The sequence below is a fragment of the Strongylocentrotus purpuratus genome, unplaced genomic scaffold (assembly GCF_000002235.5).
Source record: "Strongylocentrotus purpuratus isolate Spur 01 unplaced genomic scaffold, Spur_5.0 spur5_scaffold_21, whole genome shotgun sequence".
Lineage (NCBI taxonomy): Eukaryota > Metazoa > Echinodermata > Echinoidea > Camarodonta > Strongylocentrotidae > Strongylocentrotus > Strongylocentrotus purpuratus.
In genome coordinates this window covers 16392157-16414347 of record NW_022145607.1, presented here as the reverse complement: position 1 = coordinate 16414347, position 22191 = coordinate 16392157, and the positions used below count along the sequence as shown (strand labels likewise).

The window sequence follows — 22191 nt, the reverse complement described above, 5'->3', positions numbered from 1 at the left end:
CCGGGGGGCTGTAAGAGTGGATGGGAGAGAAAGAGAAGGAAAGAACAAAATGAAGAAATATAGGGGTCTAGGAGAAGATAGAGAAAAAGAGGGGAGGAAATACAGAGGAGGCGATAAGAAAGAGAGTGAGAGAAAGAGAGAGAGAGAGAGAGAGGAGAGAGAGGAGATAGAGAGGAGAGAGAGAGAGAGAGAGAGGGGATAAGAGGTGAGAAAGAGGAGAGAGAGAGAGAGAGAGAGAGAGGGGGGAGAAAGAGGAGTGAGAAAAAAGAAATACAGACAGACAGACGTGAGACGAAAGAGCGTCCTAGAAGTCCTGAATAAACGAAAGCATATCTGTTATCATGACGTATTCCAAGCCCCTCGTTTCACGATACACCGTAAGCTGGACCTTAATCGTAAATAAACTAAACCGACGTATCAAATTATGCGTGGTCTATTTTACCAATTCGGTTTTCTTTTATAAGTGAGGAGAAAGCATCCTTTTGTTCTTCGCACATTTTAAACTATTTCACATCATCATTTATTTACCGGATATTATTTACATGAAGCTGTGTACAGATATTTATTCGTTATGAAAAAAGTGGACTAAATAACGTCAATATAGTCAAAATAATAAAGATTTAAAACAAGATGTAGATATCTATTCCATATATTCTTCAGGTAACTGATACTGGGTCACACGCTAACGGCGCTTCTACAGTATTTGTATTTACACGAATCTGTGTAAAGATATTATCCATTCAAAAGGAACAATAGACTACAAAAACGTCAAAAGAATAAATATGTAAAACAACAACAACAACAAACAAACAACAGATTTCTATTCCATATTTCGAGATGTAACCGATATTCTGCCATGGCGCCAGAAAAAGCCTATAAATTGAGATGGGTTTTAGGCAGAACTCATCCTGCTAAGGAAACCACTCCTGAGAACACAGAAGATCCACAAACCTCCACCATGAAGACCAACGTTTGGATCCTGATAGCTGTTTTGGCCCTCGCCTGGTATCGTATATTCTTAATTCCATTCTTTATTCAGTTGCTACACACATCTATGCAATATGCACACAGCGCTATATACATATGTTGGACTATTCCAACAAAGAGTGACTTAAAACTAGGAAAACATTGATTTATTTAAAAAACTACATTCCATGTTTTAGTTTTAACGAATATAATCATAGACCCTAATGTTATCTTTTCTGTAGGTCCCAATAAAGAGTTGCATTTCTGTATAGATATTTTTCAATCTCATCAGGAAACAGAAAATAGAATCGGCAAAAAAAAATGATAGCATTGGACATTACATAAGCCTTCTTCCAGAAAGAGAGAAAAGGAAAAGAAAAGACGTACAATGACAAAGCTAGCACTAATATTTAGAGGTGTTGTGGTCCAGTGGATAAGTCTGCAGACTGTGAATCACAAGGTATGGCTTTTGAATCCCTGCGCACCAATAACGTCCTTTGGGCAAGACGTAAATCTATATCCACTACACTCGTCGTAGGTGTAGTAGGTGGGTTCCTTGTAGGATTCATTCCTTGAGTGTACTGAGCGCTACACACAGTTGCCGGGTCTAAAGCAGGGCTCCGTCAGAAGAGCATGGAGACGCAATATCATGTGGAATGCACTTTACAAGACCGGGAACTTGTCATTATTTTAACACTGCTGCCCATGAAGTTGGAATACATTTTCTTACCTCTGTTCATGAAATGATTGTGACAATATTGTTGTATTCTTGATCTATAAAGAAAGGTTATACCCTCTCAGAATGTTCTTGATGAATCTATTGGGAAACAGTGTGTATATTGTGTGTTTATATTATTATTATCCTCATCATAATTATTATTGTTATTTATCATTACTATTATTAGTTATTATTACTATTAGTGTTATTATTGGTATAACTATTACAATTACGATGACTAGTACTACTATGTGTTTTCGAATACCTTGCCAGGGCTAACATGGTAGTAAGCTACTCTTCGGAGTCCGATGATGATGACAACGAACTCACCGATGAAGACCTGTGCGACGAGGGACCACCCATGGACGTCGAAACACACAAGAGCCTGAAATGTTCATGCACAACCAGCTATATAGTCACTTCCCCAGTAAGTTCATAAAACAATATTACAATCAAATTATTTAGAGTTCTAACGGGTAAATTACAGTTTAGCAATTCGATTGCTCTATTCGTCTCTGTGCACGGTCGTCCGTTTGCAACACCTGCAATTTTGCACAAAACAATTGGCACCGATTGACGGAGAGGGTTGATGTGTGCAAGTAAAATGACCACTTTTCAGTCCATTCTTGACAACCCTATTTAACACCGGTATATAATCTATAAATCTTGCACCGGAAGCAGTTCGATGGTCTTGAAGCCGTGGTATACGTCAATCCCATGATAAATACAATGTCGTACAGCGAGATTACAATCATGTATTTGTATGGCATATACAGAGTTAGGGACATGACTGACGTTGAGTTCTGGTTATTCAATTACATTGTGACAGAGACAGTCTCAAAGCGAGGTTGGTGATGTAGTACTTAAAATTTTCGAATATGTCGGAGCTTAGAATCATCAAAATGTTTAGAAATTGAAATTATCTCGCTGAAAAGCACATGTTCTACTCACAAAACAATTTAGTTACATGATTCTTTTGTCATATTCCGATGCAGAATGGGCCTATGTGAGATTTGATGTGAAATCAAACGTCAATTGCTTTTCTCACTCTCATCATTTTGAAATTTGGTCGACATAATTATTGATGATTTTTATCATGTAAATGCAAGCGGAATATTGCAGCGGTCAGAGCACTTGTCGAAAGGCTGTTTCCAGGCCTTGAATATCCACAAAATGATATTGATGATATTCAGCTTTTATATATATATATATATATATATATATATATATATATATTGTCCTTTGACATGGCGCCTCGTTTTTTTATTTGCTCTTCTCCTTTTGTTTCCCCTTTCCGCAGGACCAGCACAGTTATAACAGGCTCTTCAAAAAGATCGACAAATTGAAAGCATGCCGTGACTGCTCCACAATAAAACGAGCATTCACCGATGTTCTCCTCATTGTCTCCGTTGAAACCACAGAAAAGTGTGCTATAAAGGTAACAGCCAAATGTAATCATGATACTCAATACATGCATACGTTAAAACTTATTTTGGAATAAATCTGACAGAATTAAAGTTGGTGTAAAAATGAACAAGAATAACTCTGTACCCCTGTGTAGAACTCACATACAGTCCAAAATGTCATTACATTTTCAAACATGTACTCACTGTGGCTCTCTTTAACCATCTTTTCCTGTTTTAAAGAATTCTCCTCTTTAACAGTTCGCAGAGATTCATTCAGTTAACAAACATCGCTTTCTCTTTCTAGCCTTGTCAATGATTTTAATAAACCTTTTATAAAGTGGGATGGAGGGAGGGAAGGGGGAGGACAAGATATTTGTAACAAATTATAACGTGTAAAACCTTAAAGGCATCGTTTAACAATGTTAAATCTGAGATGCATGGCCCTACGTGTTACCACGTGTCTGTGATATGGTGTAATATTAAAGCCCTAAAAATCGCGCTTCATAATGATCAAGAAATGCCTCAAAAAAGTACAAATCTTTGAGTGACCGGTTTTACCGTACTCGTTTTCCGCAATAGACTGTAGTGTTATGAAAACCGTTCGGCTAACGCAAAATTTGGTTTTGATTTCCAATCATAAATATCTTGATAATCAGACAGACGATCAACTTGTAAAATTCATGGGGTTCCTGACTGACATAAAGGTTTATATTTATCATTGCAGCATGAGATAAATCCAGGATTTTTTTCTAAAATCTGAGACAAAGTTATCGGATCCCTTTAACAAAAATGTTCATCATACTTTCTTATTTCTCGCTGATGGCAACGAGTGGTCGTCAATTTACAAACTCATCTACAGACGAGCAAAAAGGTCATAAATTTCCCCCTTATGCCGCAGCTCTGGATATGCCTACTCTCTAAAAAAAAATCGAGTGATCACGGACGTCACTCCTCTGGAGAGTGAAAATGTAGTGAAAATAGAGTGAACATTCACTTTTTTCTTCTTAGAGAGCACTCTAAAATCAATCGATTTTCACTCCTAAACAAGTGATCACGGACGTCACTCCCAAGAAAGTGAAAATAGAATGAAAATTCACTCTTTTTTTTAAGAGAGTACAGAATTGTTAAGGGGCGGGGATGTCATATCCCCTGCACCCTTTAGCCGTTAATCGTCACCTCGTCGATGAAAGACACGAGAGACATCGACAGTATTATAACGTTAGAGCCTTTTTTTACATTGAACCGACCGTTTCTGATCTGTTTTCTCCCACAGTTAGCTAAGAAAGGTTATCTTGTGGAAGAGAACTCGGTACAAGAAGTCGGCGCTGCTCTGCCTACCCTGCCCGTCAAGCTACTGGACCGAATCGATCAGGTAGATCTTCCCCGTGATGGAGCTTCTTATGACAGAAGTGAGTCAATAACAATAGTTATTATAATGATAATAATAATGATATTAATATCAATTATTATTATAATGTTAATAATAATTATAATAATAATAACAACAATGATATAAAACTAGAAATGCAATCGTGTCACAACGATGTGCGTGCAATGACGCCGTGTTTCTACGTGTCGAACGAAAGAGCTTCTCTCGGACTATCCAGAGCAATTTTTTGTACGTAGTCTTGAGCTTCTGTAATATTGGAGACAGGTAGGGCGAAAGAAAGGCCTCAATAGTGACCTTGATGGGATGGTAGTGACTATGCCTACGAAGTTTGAAAGAAATTGGGATAGGGGAAAGAACCTAGAAAGGGCTCGCAAGCACTGCGTGCAAAAACCAATGGGATTAGTTGCATGTTCGTCATTGCAATCAAGATCGTTCTAGGGGTCAAAAGCGTGAACCCGATTTGCGCCATAGACAATGCGTGTAATGCATGGGCGGAAAACGTACAGGATCTGTATTCTGACCGGAGTTAAATTGTTTTTTCTCTCTCTCTTTATGTCTCTTTATGGGCCGTATATGGTATCATTGGAAAGAGAATTTCATGGTTGTTATTGTAAACCACTCTCATTTTTCCTATGATAATCCTATCGAAACATGTGATGTAAAATAGATTTAAAGGACAAAATGGCGTCTTAAATGGCCCCCTTGACTAATTTCAAAAATCCGGCCACGAGGTGCCCTGCGTATTGCATCTCGGAATGTCATTGCAAATTCTCAAGGAAAAAAAGGATGCTAAGGGGGCGAAAAGTAGTCTGAAAAAATGACGTCATGGTCGATAAGTGTTATAATCGGGCGGAAACTCGGCGGAATTCGTAAAGTGACCCTTGTTCAAATGCGATTTACTCACCATTTTCTGTGTGAACATATACCATACTTGGTATCATTCGAAAGGGCACTTCATTGCGGTCAGTTTGACACCAATGTCATTTGCGCGCAATGTATTGCACGCATTAAACGCGCTATTACGTAATGCATAGTAAATTCATCATTTTTGGAGATAACTTTGCGCTGACATATTTGAATTTTGCCAAACTTGGCAGACAGTTGTCACGTATATGGATACATATGTCTGCCAAATTTCATTGACGTTGGTACAAAGATCGCCATTTTAGAGCAAGTTGAAGTTATTTTGGAATTTTCTTGAAAATGGCGAATTTTGAGGGCATTTTTCTCAAAGTCGGTCAGTGTTAGGGTATATAATTTTGTATATGGCTGGAAAGGGCATATCCTCAAGTATCTAAATCCAAAAAAGGGTACGGATCTGCTAAGCCATAATGGAGATATGGCCACAGAAAGAAAGCCAATTCCCAGAACTTTAGAGGGCGCTATTTATGTAGTGCAAAACCATTGGAGCGTGAAATTTGGCATGGCTATGTGCAATTATGAGATAAAGATACCGTGTGATTTAAATACAAAACGGAATTTATATGAGAAAGTTATGGCAGTTTTAGATTATGTAGGGGTCAATTTTTCAAGAATTTGAGAGATTGTTGACGTAGACGGTTTCAGATTTGAATTTTGAGTATGAAGATGGCATTTTGAAGGGCAGGTTATGCGTCGCAGATGAAAGGACATCTCTAAGACTATCTAGAGGAATTTGTTAGAAGTTTGTAGGATCTAGGATAGTGGAGATAGTAAGGAAGATAGAAAGGCCTTAAAATGGACCAGAAACGGACAAAATGGCGCCTGGACGTTTACGCATGAGTGATTTCAGAAAACGAAAAAGTAGGTGACCTAGATTGGATATCAGAGATTACGCCTACGAAGTTTGAAAGGAATCGAGCAAGAGTAAAGGATCTAGATAGGGTCCACAAGCACTACGTGCAAAACGAATGGGATTTCGGACGCTAGGAAGAAGTAAGAATATTAACTAGAAATGCAATCGTGTCACAACGATGTGCGTGCAATGACGCCATGTTTCTACGTGTCAAACGAAAGAGCTTCTCTCGGACTATCCAGAGCAATTTGTTCGAAGTCTGTAGCTTCTGTGATATTGGAGATAGGTAGGGCGAAAGAAAGGCCTCAAGAGTGACCTTGATGGCATGGTAATGACTACGCCTACGAAGTTTGTAAGAAATTGGGATAGGGGAAAAAACCTAGAAAGAGTTACTAAACACTGCGTGCAAAAACCAAGGGGATTTAATTGGTGCATGTTCGTCATTGCAATAAACATCGTTCTGGGGGCCAAAAGCGTGAACCCGATATGCCCCATAGACAATGCGTGTAATGAATGGGCGGAAAACGTACAGGATCTGTATTATGACCGGAGTTAAATTGTTTTTTCTCTCTCTCTTAATGTCTCTTTATAGGCCGTATTTGGTATCATTAGAAAGAGAATTTTATGGTTGTTATTGTAAACTACTCTCTTTTTATCTATGATAATCCTATCAAAACATGTGATGTAAAATAGATTTATAGAACAAAATGGCGTCTTGAATGGCCCCCATGACCAATTTCAAAAATCCGGCCAAGAGGTGCCCTGCGTATTGGAACTCGGCATGCCACTGCAAATTTTCAAGGAAAAAAAAGGACATTTAGGGGGCGAAAAGCAGTCTGAAAAAAAGACGTCTTAGCCGATACGTGTTAGATTCGGGCGGAATTCGTGTAGTGACCTTTGTTAAAATGCGATTTACTCACAATTTTCTGTGTGAACATATACTGTACTTGGTATCATGCGAAAGGGCACTTCATTGCGGTCAGTTTGACACTATTGTTATCTCCGCCAAATGTATTGCACGCATTTAACGCGCTATAACGTATTGCATAGTAAATTCATCATTTTTGGCGATAACTTTGCGACGAGGGCATTACAACTTATTAAACTTGACAGACAGTTGTCACGTATATGGATACATATGTGTGCCAAGTTTCATTGATGTAGGTATAAAGATCGTCATTTTAGAGCAAGTTTGAGTTATTTTGGAATTTTCTTGAAAATGGCGAAATTGGAGGGCATTTTTCTCAAAGTCGGTCAGTGTTAGGATATATAATTTTGTATATGGCTGGAAAGGGCATATCTTCAAGTATCTAAATCCAAAAAAGGGTACGGATTTGCCAAGCCATAATGGAGATACGGCCACAGAAAGAAAGCCAATTACCAGAACTTTAGAGGGCGCTATTTATGTTTTGCATAGCCATTGGAGCGTGAAATTTGGCATGGCTATGTGCAATTATGAGATAAAGATACTGTGAGATTTAAATACAAAACAGAATTCATATGAGAAAGTTATGGCAGTTTTAGATTATTTAGGGGTCAATTTTTCAAGAACTTGAGAGATTTTTGACGGAGTCGGTTTCAGATTTCAATTTTGAGTACGAAGATGGCATTTTGAAGGTCAAGTTATACGTCGCAGATAAAAGAACATCTCTTAGACTATCTAGAGGAATTTGTTAGAAGTTTGTAGGATCTAGGATAGTGGAGATGGGAAGGAAGAAAGAAAGGCCTTAAAATGGACCAGAAACGGACAAAATGGCGCCTGGACGGTTATGCATGAGTGATTTCGAAAATCGAAGAAAGTAGTGACCTGGATGAGATGCTAGAGATGATGCCTACGAAATTTGAAAGGAAATGGACATGGGGAAAGCACCTAACTAGGAATAACAAGCACTACGTGCAAAACGAATGCGATTTCCTGACGATACTAAGAAGAATACTAGAAATGCAATCGTGTCACAACGATGTGCGTGCAATGACGCCATGTTTCTACGTGTCAAACGAAAGAGCTTCTCTCGCCCTATCCAGAGCAATTTGTACGAAGTCTGTAGCTTCTGTGATATTGGAGATAGGTAGGGCGAAAGAAAGGCCTCAACAGTGACCTTGATGGGATGGTAGTGACTATGCCTACGAAGTTTGAAAGAAATTGGGATATGGGAAAGGACGTGGAAAGGGCTCGCAAGCACTGCGTGCAAAAACCAAGGGGATTTGGTGCATGTTCGTCATTGCAATAAAGATCGTTCTGGGGGTCAAAAGCGTGAACCCGATATGCCCCATAGACAATGCGTGTAATGCATGAGCGGAAAACGTACAGGATCTGTATTATGACCGGAGTTAAATTGTTTTTTCTCTCTCTCTTTATGTCTCTTTATGAGCCGTATTTGGTATCATTAGAAAGAGAATTTCATGAATGTTATTGTAAACCACTCTCTTTTTTCCCATGATAATCCTATCGAAACACGTGATGTAAAATAGATTTATAGGACAAAATGGCGTCTTAAATAGCCACATTGACCAATTTTAAAAATCCGGCCATGAGGTGCCCTGCGTATTGGAACTCGGCATGTCACTGCAAATTTTCAAGGAAAAAAAAGGACGTTTAAGGGGCGAAAAGCAGTCTGAAAAAATGACGTCATAGCCGATACGTGTTAGATTCGGGCGGAAACTCGGCGGAATTCGTGTAGTGATCTTTGTTCAAATGCGATTTATTCACAATTTTCTGTGTGAACATATACTATACTTGGTATCATTCGAAAGGGCACTTCATTGCGGTCAGTTTGACACCATTGTTATCTTCGCGCAATGTATTGCACGCATTTAACGCGCTATCACGCAATGCATAGTAAATACATCATTTTTTGAGATAACTTTGCACTGACATAATCAAATTTTACCAAACTTTGCGGACAGTTGTCACGTATATAAATACATGTGTGTGCCAAGTTTTATTGACGTAGGTCAAAGGATCGTAATTTTAGAGCAAGTTGAAGTTATTTTGGAATTTTCTTGAAAATGGCGAATTTGGAGGGCAATTTTCTCAAATTTGGTCAGTGATAGGGTATATAATTTTGTATATGGCTGGAAAGGGCATATCTTCAAGTATCTAAATCCAAAAAAGGGTACGGGTTTGCCAAGCCATTATGGAGATACGGCCACAGAGAGAAAGCCAATTCCCAGAACTTTAGAGGGCGCTATTTATGTTGTGCAAAGTCATTGGAGCGTGAAATTTGGCATGGCTATGTGCAATTATGAGATAAGGATACTGTGAGATTTAAATACAAAACGGAATTTATATGAGAAAGTTATGGCAGTTTTAGATTATTTAGGTGTCAATTTTTCAAGAATTTGAGAGATAGTTGACGGAGTCGGTTTCAGATTTGAATTTTGAGTATGAAGATGGCATTTTGAAGGGCAGGTTATACGTCGCAGATAAAAGAACATCTCTTAGACTATCTAGAGGAATTTGTTAGAAATGTGTAGGATCTAGGATAGTGGAGATAGGAAGGAAGAAAGAAAGGCCTTAAAATGGACCAGAAACGGACAAAATGGCGCCTGGACGGTTATGCATGAGTGATTTCGAAAATCGAAGAATGTAGTGACCTTGAAGGGATGTTAGAGACTATGCCTATGAAATGTGAAAGGAAAAGGACATGAGAAAAGCACCTAACTAGGAATAACAAACATTACGTGCAAAACGAATGCGATTTCCTGACGATAAGGAAAAGGAAAAGGAGGAAAAGGAGAATATTAATGGGGCAGAATGTGAACGAAAACAAGGCAATGACGAAGGTCGTCATTGCAACTAGAAATGCAATCGTGTCACAACGATGTGCGTGCAATGACGCCGTGTTTCTACGTGTCAAACGAAAGAGCTTCTCTCGGACTATCCAGAGCAATTTGCACGAAGTCTGTAGCTTCTGTGATATTGGAGATAGGTAGGGCGAAAGAAAGGCATCAACAGTGACCTTGATGGGATGGTACTATGCCTACGAAGTTTGAAAGAAATTGGGATAGGGGAAAGAACCTAGAAAGGGCTCGCAAGCACTGCGTGCAAAAACAAATGGGATTAGTTGCACGTTCGTCATTGCAATCAAGATCGTTCTAGGGGTCAAAAGCGTGAACCCGATTTGCCCCATAGACAATGCGTGTAATGCATGGGCGGAAAACGTAGAGGATCTGTATTATGACCGGAGTTAAATTATTTTTTCTCTCTCTCTTTATGTCTCTTTATGGGCCGTATATGGTATCATTGGAAAGAGAATTTCATGGTTGTTATTGTAAACCACTCTCTTTTTTTCTATGATAATCCTATCGAAACACGTGATGTAAAATAGACTTATAGGACAAAATGGCGTCTTAAATGGCCCCCTTGCCCAATTTCAAAAATCCGGCCACGAGGTGCCCTGCGTATTGCATCGCGGAATGTCATTGCAAATTTTCAAGGAAAAAAAAGGACGTTTAAGGGGCGAAAAGCAGTCTGAAAAAATGACGTCATAGCCGAAACGTGTTAGGTTCGGGCGGAAACTCGGCGGAATTCGTGTAGTGATCTTTGTTCAATTGCGATTTACTCACAATTTTCTGTGTGAACATATATTATACTTGGTATCATTCGAAAGGGCACTTCATTGCGGTCAGTTTGACACCATTGTTAACTGCGCGCAATGTTTTGCGCGCATTGAACGCGCTATTACGTAATCCATAGTAAATTCATCATTTTTGGCGATAACTTTGCGCTGACATATTCGAATTTTACCAAACTTCGCAGACAGTTGTCACGTATATGGATACATATGTTTGCCAAGTTTCATTGATGTAGGTATAAAGATCGCCATTTAAGAGCAAGTTGAAGTTATTTCGGAATTTTCTTGAAAAAGGCGAATTTGGAGGGCAATTTTCTCAAATTTGGTCAGTGATAGGGTATATAATTTTGTATATGGCTGGAAAGGGCATATCTTCAAGTATCTAAATCCAAAAAAGGGTACGGGTCTGCCAAGCCATAATGGAGATACGGCCACAGAAAGAAAGCCAATTCCCAGAACTTTAGAGGGCGCTATTTATGTTTTGCATAGCCATTGGAGCGTCAAATTTGGCATGGCTATGTGCAATAATAAAATAAAGATACTGCGAGAAGATGAGATGGAACAGAATTGGTTAAAGAAAGTTATTGCAATTTTTAGATTTTTAGGGGTCCATTTTTCAAGAATTTGAGAGATTGTTGACGGAGTCGGTTTCAGATTTGAATTTTGAGTACGAAGATGGCATTTTGAAGGTCAGGTTATACGTCGCAGATGAAAGAATATCTCTTAGACTATCTAGAGGAATTTGTTAGAAGTTTGTATGATCTAGGATAGTGGAGATAGAAAGGAATAAAATAAGGCCTTAAAATGGACCAGAAACGGACATAATGGCGCCTGGACGGTTATGCATGAGTGATTTCGAAAATCGAAGAATGTAGTGACCTTGATGAGATGTTAGAGACTATGCCTATGAAATTTGAAAGGAAAAGAACATGAGGAAAGCACCTAACTAGGAATAACAAACACTACGTGCAAAACGAATGGGATTTCTGGACGATAAGGAAAACAAGGACTAGAAATGCAATCGTGTCAGAACGATGTGCGTGCAATGACGCCGTGTTTCTACGTGTCAAACGAAAGAGCTTCTCTCGGACTATCCAGAGCAATTTGCACGAAGTCTGTAGCTTCTGTGATATTGGAGATAGGTAGGGCGAAAGAAAGGCATCAACAGTGACCTTGATGGGATGGTACTATGCCTACGAAGTTTGAAAGAAATTGGGATAGGGGAAAGAACCTAGAAAGGGCTCGCAAGCACTGCGTGCACAAACCAAAGGGATTTGGTGCATGTTTGACATTGCAATCAAGTTCGTTCTGGGGGCCAAAAGCGTGAACCCGATATGCCCCTTAGACAATGCGTGTAATGAATGGGCGGAAAACGTGCAGGATCTGTATTATGGCCGGAGTTAAATTGTTTTTTCTCTCTCTCTTTACGTCTCTTTATGGGCCGTATTTGGTATCATTAGAAAGAGAATTTCATGGTTGTTATTGTAAACCACTCTCTTTTTTTCTATGATAATCCTATCGAAACACGTGATGTAAAATAGATGTATAGGACAAAATGGCGTCTTAAATGGCCCCCTTGACCAATTTCAAAAATCCGGCCAAGAGGTGCCCTGCGTATTGGAACTCGGCATGTCACTGCAAATTTTCAAGGAAAAAAAAGGACGTTTAAGGGGCGAAAAGCAGTCTGAAAAAATGACGTCATAGCCGATACGTGTTAGATTCGGGCGGAAACTCGGCGGAATTCGTGTAGTGATCTTTGTTCAAATGCGATTTATTCACAATTTTCTGTGTGAACATATACTATACTTGGTATCATTCGAAAGGGCACTTCATTGCTGTCAGTTTGACACCATTGTTATCTTCGCGCAATGTATTGCACGCATTTAACGCGCTATCACGCAATGCATAGTAAATACATCATTTTTTGAGATAACTTTGCGCTGACATAATCAAATTTTACCAAACTTTGCGGACAGTTGTCACGTATATAAATACATGTGTGTGCCAAGTTTCATTGACGTAGGTCAAAGGATCGTAATTTTAGAGCAAGTTGAAGTTATTTTGGAATTTTCTTGAAAATGGCGAATTTGGAGGGCAATTTTCTCAAATTTGGTCAGTGATAGGGTATATAATTTTGTATATGGCTGGAAAGGGCATATCTTCAAGTATCTAAATCCAAAAAAGGGTACGGGTTTGCCAAGCCATTATGGAGATACGGCCACAGAGAGAAAGCCAATTCCCAGAACTTTAGAGGGCGCTATTTATGTTGTGCAAAGTCATTGGAGCGTGAAATTTGGCATGGCTATGTGCAATTATGAGATAAGGATACTGTGAGATTTAAATACAAAACGGAATTTATATGAGAAAGTTATGGCAGTTTTAGATTATTTAGGTGTCAATTTTTCAAGAATTTGAGAGATAGTTGACGGAGTCGGTTTCAGATTTGAATTTTGAGTATGAAGATGGCATTTTGAAGGGCAGGTTATACGTCGCAGATAAAAGAACATCTCTTAGACTATCTAGAGGAATTTGTTAGAAATGTGTAGGATCTAGGATAGTGGAGATAGGAAGGAAGAAAGAAAGGCCTTAAAATGGACCAGAAACGGACAAAATGGCGCCTGGACGGTTATGCATGAGTGATTTCGAAAATCGAAGAATGTAGTGACCTTGAAGGGATGTTAGAGACTATGCCTATGAAATGTGAAAGGAAAAGGACATGAGAAAAGCACCTAACTAGGAATAACAAACATTACGTGCAAAACGAATGCGATTTCCTGACGATAAGGAAAAGGAAAAGGAGGAAAAGGAGAATATTAATGGGGCAGAATGTGAACGAAAACAAGGCAATGACGAAGGTCGTCATTGCAAAAAGGAAAATATTAATGGGGCAGAATGTGAACGAAAACAAGGCAATGACGAAGGTCGTCATTGCAACTAGAAATGCAATCGTGTCCCAACGATGTGCGTGCAATGACGCCATGTTTCGATAAGTCAAACGAAAGAGCTTCTCTCGGACTATCCAGAGCAATTTGTACGAAGTCTGTAGCTTCTGTGATATTGGAGATAGATAGTGCGAAAGAAAGGCCTCAACAGTGACCTTGATGGGATGGTAGTGACTATGCCTACGAAGTTTGAAAGAAATTGGGATAGGGGAAAGAACCTAGAAAGGGCTCGCGAGCACTGCGTGCAAAAACCAATGGGATTTGGTGCATGTTCGTCATTGCAATCAAGATCGTTCTGGGGGCCAAAAGCGTGAACCCGATATGCCCCATAGACAATGCGTGTAATGCATGGGCGAAAAACGTACAGGATCTGTAATACGACCGGAGTTAAATTGTTTTTTTTTCTCTCTCTTTATGTCTTTTTATGGGCCGTATTTGGTATCATTAGAAAGAGAATTTCATGGTTGTTATCGTAAACCACTCTTTTTTTTTCTATGATAATCCTATCGAAACACGTGATGTAAAATAGATTTATAGGACAAAATGGCGTCTTAAATGGCCCCCTTGACCAATTTTAAAAATCCGGCCAAGAGGTGCCCTGCGTATTGGAACTCGGCATGTCACTGCAAATTTTCAAGGAAAAAAAAGGACGTTTAAGGGGCGAAAAGCAGTCTGAAAAATTACGTCATAGCCGATACGTGTTAGATTCGGGCGGAAACTCGGCGGAATTCGTGTAGTGACCTTTGTTAAAATGCGATTTACTCACAATTTTCTGTATGAACATATATCATACTTGGTATCATTCGAAAGGGCACTTCATTGCGGTCAGTTTGACACCATTGTTATCTGCGCGCAATGTATTGCACGCATTAAACGCGCTATTACGTAATGCATAGTAAATTCATCATTTTTGGCGATTACTTTGCGCTGACATATTCGAATTTTACCAAACTTAGTAAACAGTTGTCACGTATATGGATACATATGTCTGCCAAGTTTCATGGATGTAGGTATAAAGATCGCCATTTTAGAGCAAGTTGAAGTTATTTCGGAATTTTCTTGAAAATGGCGAATTTGGAGGGCAATTTTCTCAAATTTGGTCAGTGATAGGGTATATAATTTTGTATATGGCTGGAAAGGGCATATCTTCAAGTATCTAAATCCAAAAAAGGGTACGGGTTTGCCAAGCCATTATGGAGATACGGCCACAGAGAGAAAGCCAATTCCCAGAACTTTAGAGGGCGCTATTTATGTTGTGCAAAGCCATTGGAGCGTGAAATTTGGCATGGCTATGTGCAATTATGAGATAAAGATACTGTGAGATTTAAATACAAAACGGAATTTATATGAGAAAGTTATGGCAGTTTTAGATTATTTAGGGGTCCATTTTTCAAGAACTTGAGAGATTTTTGACGGAGTCGGTTTTAGATTTGAATTTCGAGTACGAAGATGGCATTTTGAAGGTCAGGTTATATGTCGCAGATGAAAGAACATCTCTCAGACTATCTAGAGGAATTTGTTAGAAGTTTGTAGAATCTAGGATAGTGGAGATAGGAAGGAAGATATAAAGGCCTTAAAATGGACCAGAAACGGACAAAATGGCGCCTGGACGGTCATGCATGAGTGATTTCCAAAATCGAAGAATGTAGTGACCTTGATGAGATGTTAGAGACTATGCCTATGAAATTTGAAAGGAAAAGGACATGAGAAAAGCACCTAACTAGGAATCACAAACACTACGTGCAAAACGAATGCGATTTCCTGACGATAAGGATAAGGATAAGGAAAAGGAAAAGGAAAAGGAGAATATTAATGGGGCAGAATGTGAACGAAAACAAGGCAATGACGAAGGTCGTCATTGCAATTTATGGGGCAGAATGTGAACGAAAACAAGGCAATGACGAAGGTCGTCATTGCAATAACGTGAACGAAAACAAGGCAATGACGAAGGTTCGTCATTGCAAAAATATTATGAGAGACTTTTAAGACACCGAATCCTAATCACATCGAATCAAACTCTCAAAGCGCATAGGTGCATGTGATAAAATCCCATGAAAGTGCTTGCATTGTACACAATGGACAACAGAAAGATAGAACATATCAACATGTAAGAAAACGATTTATTGTTTGCTAATTCAATCACAATTTCCCTAGAAACTGTTGGGGTTATAAGGCCATTAAAAAAAATATACATGTTAGCGTCGCCGCTCGCTTCCTTTTTGGGAGCCGCCTCCTATTTTTTTTAGTTTTTTTGGTTGAAATTGTTTTATTTTTTTATTTTTTTAAAGAAAAAAACATGAAAAACATAGCTAAAATGAATCTATTTCTGATTAAATTTTTTTTTTTTAAATAAATGTCGGCGGCCATTTTGAAAAATATCCCGACTGTCAGGGAAAATGTACCGAGCGGCCATTTTGAGCGGCCGTTTTGAAAGAAAAAAAAAGGGGGGGCCTCCTCCTTCCTATTTTTCGAAAGGCTGCAAGGCCCGCAGGAAGAGTCGTACTAACACTGATAAAAGACCACATTTGTATTTATTATTTCACTCTACTACAGGTAGGTCTTTATGGCGCCATATATTATTTCAGGAGGCTAGTGAAACATTATCTATGACGGTTTCGTCGGTTCATAAAACCGCCGACGAAGTATTGTTTCACTGGGCTTACGTAGCCCTTTAAATATAGGGTTCGGCTTTACCCGACTTCAAGCTTTGTAACGTCCATGTTTTTATTTTCTTTCTCAGATGATGCGACAGACGTGACTATCTTCATTCTTGATACTGGAGTCCTGTTTACTCACGATGAGTTTACCAACGGCCGCGTCAGCTTTTATAACGATACCGTTACACCAAACGTGAGTATCATTCTTACTTCACGACTCTTTAGCATTTTACGTGAATCAAATTAAGCCGCCCTCTAGCTATGCATATCATGCGTATTGCGAAGGAAATATTAGTACTCTAGGCCTAACGTTAAAACAAGGGGGTTAAGGAATGTTATCCTTGGAATATAGACCTAACAAATTTATGCCCCCTCCCTTAAAACAAAATCTAATTACTAACCATGCAAAAAGTCGTGTTTGTCAAAAACCTGGAAAATATGGCGTATGGGAGGGGGGGGATAGAATAGACAGTCCATTGCGGATGCCTAAAGGCTGGTCCAGATGTGACGCGGTGAATCACCCCCCCCCCCCGAATATATTTGTAATAAATCAAATAAAAACAGCCGCTGTTTACCGCTAGATATCTGAACGAGGCATTACATTATTAAGTTTTCATTTCTCTCATAAATCCTGATTCTTGTTTTGTAGTCGCCCATTATGGTGGACGTCAATGGACATGGGACCCGCTGTGCGAGCGTAGCCGCCGGAGCCAACATAGGAGTCGCTCAGGGCGCGACCGTAGAGAGCATTCGGGTAGCTGGATCCGATGGCTTAGCCGCCGCTGATGACGTCCTCGCAGGTATGTACTTTGTAATTTTGAAATTGTGAGCTTTTTCATTCTGTTTATGTTAGTGTAGAAGGATGGTTCTTCAGATGCCCTCATATTCATAATATGACAAATACTCGCTGAATGTTATTTGGACCACATTATCATGCCACAAGCACGGTCCAAAGTGTTTTCAGCACTTTGGACAAAAACAAAAATCGATTTTCTTTTTAAATAACAATAATATTTGAATTATTATAGGCCTACCTTACCCTAACACCTATCCCTAGCCATAACACCCAAACCTAGCCTACAATCCACTGAACGCAACCTTTCCACTACTCTATTACCAATCACGAAATAAATCAAGCAGCAATAATATGGCAGGACCACTTGTAATGTAACCTACATTTTTGTTTCTTACGTCCCATTAATACAGGGCTTGACGACGTTCAACGGTGGTGGAACAACAACCCGGGTTCTAAGTGTGTCGTCTCCTACTCACTGATTTCCACGTCCTTTAGTACGACACTCAACTATGCTTTCGGGAACCTCAGCGCGAACACCGATTGCGTGGTCGTCGTGGCAGCTGGAAACCAAGGTTCGGACATCAGCATGGCTAATGCCTGTAACTACTCTCCGTCTGGATCACCTGATGTAAATATTAGGGACTTTTAGTTTTGCACGTTGAAATAGTGGGCTGCTACGTGTGACGTCCTTTTAAGGCGGTGGCAGTGCTTTAAAAGGACGTCCCAGTGCCTGAAAAGGACGTCACATGTAGCAGTCTACTATGTCGACGTGCAAAGTCCCAATTCACCGAATCCGAGAGCTCAACATGGAAGGGCGCACGAGCGGTTAATCGTGCAGCGAGAAGGCGACTTGCTTGAATTGAAGAAAAAAATGCGCCTTATTTAAGTCGAGAAGACGATAAAGTGGTTGAATATGTCATCTTCTCACCTTCTCTTTATTAACAAGACCTCTTGGCGAGTATTAACAAGTCACCTTCTCGCCTTCTTGACTTAAACAAGGAGTCCTGTCGAGTTCAGTTACCTTCTCTCCTTCGATCTCGGCTGAAACGAGGCGCCGGCCAAGTTTTGACAAGTCGCTCTCTCGGGGTAGGGGGAGAGGGGTAGGGGAGAGGGGGAGGGCGAGAGGGGGAGGGGGAGAGGGGGAGGGGGAGAGGGGGACGGGAGGGGTGGGAGGGGTGGGAAGGGAAGGGGCGGAAAGGGGGGTGCATCGAGTTCGCTCAATAAAAGTTTGACCTATCATGATAAAAACATTTTCCTGCTTTAGTTCCCTGACTAAAGGAATAATCTGTTGTTATGCTCTTGGATGGCTCCCATCTAGCTCTGGCGGCAAAGAACTACAATGCTCCCCAAAACCATGGAAAGAGAATCGGTCCATACAAGTCTTGTAGTCTATCGATATTTTTCGTTTTTTTTCGTTTTACATTTAGGATGCTATTTTTCTTTAACAATCAGTGTCCTTCCCCTGCAGAGAAGTGCCCCCACTTCGTCTCTCATAGGTATCTATTCAAAAATGAGAAGTGCCCCTTTTACTACTGATGAGTCCCTCTGCAGTTTTCCTTTCTAATTAGTGCCCCTTTCCGGTTCTGAGAAGTGCACTCTTTTACTACTGTAAAGTTCCCCTTTTCCTTTATAATGAGTGTTTCTCCTTTAAATCAATTGAATTGGGCTTAGTGTCCCTTTTCACATGTGATAAGATCCTTTTGACAAATCTGGTAAACGTTAAGAAAAATTCAGAACAAATCAGTCATATTGCAAAGAGGCATTATTACAACAGGGACTATGACAAGAATTTTCCTCCCTAATTTAACCAAGTGAGAGCACTATTTTGTGAAATTACCTCAAAGCTGTTTTGCTACACTCGCCCGCATTTATTTATTCCATGCAATTATGTTATTAATCTTGAATTTCCAGTTCATTGTTTTGATTCGCTCGCTCGCAAAAGAATTATTAAGTTCATTGCAAACAACGGCAACTTAAAAAGGAAATAAAAAGGAAAACGGCGAAAGGAGAAAAGCAATACAATATTGGCGATCCTTAGAACTATTAACTAAATTTAGGGATACACATGTTTACGCAATTATATTTCCGCATAGCGGTTACACTTTGTAGGTACCCCATCTTCCCTGAAGACTTTCTACTACCCCCCCCCCCCTTCCCTTTGAAAGACGTCTCGTCACCCCTGTGCACTATTTATCTTTTGTACATTGCTTCTTGCTCTTAGGTTATCACGGTCGGAGGGTCGAGAAACCGTATGAATGGCGCGAGCGATGATCGTATCGGAATCTCCAATTACGGTCCTTGTGTCGACATCTACGCCCCAGCAAGAAATATCGACCTTGCTGCCCCTTCCGGAAGCAGTAATTCCAACTACCTAAGATCATCCGGCACCTCCTTTGCAACCCCTGCGGTGGCAGGTATGAAAATCAATAATAAATAATTAAGACAATCATAATTATAATCATAATTATGATCATAATAATCATATTAAAAGTAATAATAATAATTAATGAAAATAATGAGGCAAAGGTTGCAGTCGGGTTTTAGGTAAGAGGTATGATTAAACCTAACTAAAAACTTCAAATGTTTGGTCCAGGGTTGAAGTTATGAATTCGGTTAGTATGGTAAAGGTAAAGGAATGTCCTCGGATTAGTACAGCAACAAAATGATTTTTGTCGCAGAATGTAACTAATGTTGATGCGTAGTTAACATGTGCGCTATAAAATATCTATTAGGCCTCCAATTTAAACTAGTATTATAATTCATATCATTATTATTATTATTATTATTATTATTATTATTATTATTATTATCGTTATTATTACTCCTATTATTATCATATCTTTAACGGTTGGTGTACCTAGGTGCTGCCGCCATGATTCTGTCCACCACTAGCTTGACACCTACTGGGAGTGAGACAATGACCGATCTCGTCCTGGACATCCTTATTGCGACAAGTGCCAAGGACAAGCTGACGAGTCTTCCAGCTAGCAACGCCGCGGTTTTACCCTCCTTTAACCGCCTTCTAAACGTTGTCAGCAATACTTACTACGCATAAACCCCCGGTGGGTGTAGTTGGTGATGACAATGTACCATGGTGATTGACATTGTCAATATCATCGTCTTTGTCAGTGACGTCGTCATTGGAACCCTGGTAGAAGACAACCTATAGTTTAAATTGATTTATAGCTGATTGAAAAAATGATGAAGTAATATAAGTGACGGTATCAAACGTTTCTATCTTTTATTTAAATGAAAATTTCGTTTGATGTTCTCGATATTATTGGTGGTTAGTTTTCGTTTCTTGCTAGAACTGTTTTAACCTAATCTTTCTTCTCATGTCCACCTCATGTCATTAAGTTTATCATGATATCACAAATACTTATTTGAAAAAAAATCTACTGCAGCATAACCATTTCTTTATTCGGGGGGGGGGGGTCGGTGAGGCTTGGGCAATTCTGTTATTCACAGGATCATTTACAAGTATCTTCATTTCTAGATTAGAGTATGTAGTTTTTAGTAATCCATATCTGTAACAACCACAATATAAACATTCACTGGCAATTCGATTTTGGACCTTTGGCGTATTTTCTTTTAGTGCTGTGCGCGTCTCGAAAATATACCACTTAGGGAATATAAGCTCTTTATATTCCCCACCCCAGGACTATGTATATCATGTTCACTGTTAGATAACAATGTATTTTGTCCTATCTCCAGTGGCATAGGTTTTGCTCTACATTCTGTCCCCTTTTCTTTACCATGTATTCTAAATATTGAAAATTAAGCTATGAAATGATGATAATAAACGAATGATATTGTTAGTAAGCATATATTTCTTGTTTTTCTAGTTTCTTGTTTTTCTAAGTTAATCGAAGTGCAACCCATCAAGAACCTTTAAAGGTACTATGTCCCTTTTGCAGCCAACCTCAAATTCTGTAGAACTTTGCAGGAATTATAAATATGTCAGGTATGTCCTATCTGTGAAATTTGAACGTTAGCAGTGTCCTAATATTCAAATTATGCAAGGAAACCCGTGTACTTGCTAGACTTCACTGTCAGACACTATTGAGTGACTGACTAGCTTTTTTCTTCTTTGGTAATAACATAAATAAAATGAGCTGTAAAGGGTACATGAGCATTTGTCTACACCAATAACCCACTTCTTGTGATGGCCAAAATTAAACTGATTGAATCTTTGCGCAGCTTAAAACGTATGACCATTCGGTACAATGGTCCGAAAATCAAGACTATTACTTATTGGCTCTGTAGCTCCTAAGTCGATTTGACAACTAATAGTCGTTATTTTCCCACTTGAAGACATTTTCAAGCCCCACCTTTTTTAGGGAAGTTCTAAATTAGTATTATCTTTCAAATGCCGTTGGAATTTAACCTTTTCATTTTTTTGGCCTGCAAATGGGACATAGTACCTTTAAAGGATTTAATAAAAAAATATTCCTGATGTTTGCGAATGCCAAAAGGATTATAATGAGAGGGAGAGATAGATATATAGAAAGAGGAAGAGAGGGGAGAAAGAGAAAGAGAAAGAGAAAGAGATAGAGAGGGGGAGGGGAGACAAAAGAAGAGAGAGGGGAGGGGAGAGAGAGAGAGACATTGCATTGTCTATTTTCGCACCCCTACCCTCTCTCTCTCACACACACATACACACACATTGTATTTGTATGTCTCTTTGTCTCTCTCTCTCTCTCTCTCTCCAACACACACACACGCGCGCGCTCTCTCTTTCTCTCTCTCTCTCTTGTTCTTTCTCTTTTCCTCCTCCTCTCTCTCTTCTCTTTTTAGCTCTCTATAATTTTCTCCAATCTCTTCCATCCTCCCCCCCCCCCACACACACACACACACACACACGCGTCAAGAGCCTACCTTACCCCTTTTGACCCATTACTTAGGCCATGGACGACAAGTCCCCCGCTTATATGGTTAGTGGGAGAAAATGGTTGTCGGTCCACA

General features: G+C 39.5%; 1 protein-coding gene across 1 annotated transcript; it reads left to right on the top strand.

Moving 5' to 3' along the window:
* The first annotated feature begins 856 nt into the window (after positions 1-856).
* Positions 857-21053, top strand: LOC100892705 (extracellular serine proteinase). The gene is made up of 9 exons (XM_030994186.1): positions 857-1005; positions 1958-2111; positions 2985-3122; positions 4364-4499; positions 16514-16623; positions 17080-17230; positions 17637-17854; positions 19448-19640; positions 20088-21053. Exons 1-9 carry the CDS (start codon positions 857-859, stop codon positions 20279-20281), a joined length of 1443 nt encoding a protein of 480 aa, XP_030850046.1. The 3' UTR covers positions 20282-21053.
* The last annotated feature ends 1138 nt before the right edge of the window (positions 21054-22191 follow it).

Excerpts from the sequence above, each read along its gene's own strand:
- LOC100892705 (XM_030994186.1), top strand. The coding sequence starts at position 857 with ATGGCGCCAGAAAAAGCCTATAAATTGAGATGGGTTTTAGGCAGAACT. Across the intron at positions 1,006-1,957 it reads GCTGTTTTGGCCCTCGCCTG|GGCTAACATGGTAGTAAGCT; the intron begins GTATCGTATATT and ends ATACCTTGCCAG. Across the intron at positions 16,624-17,079 it reads ACGATACCGTTACACCAAAC|TCGCCCATTATGGTGGACGT; the intron begins GTGAGTATCATT and ends CTTGTTTTGTAG.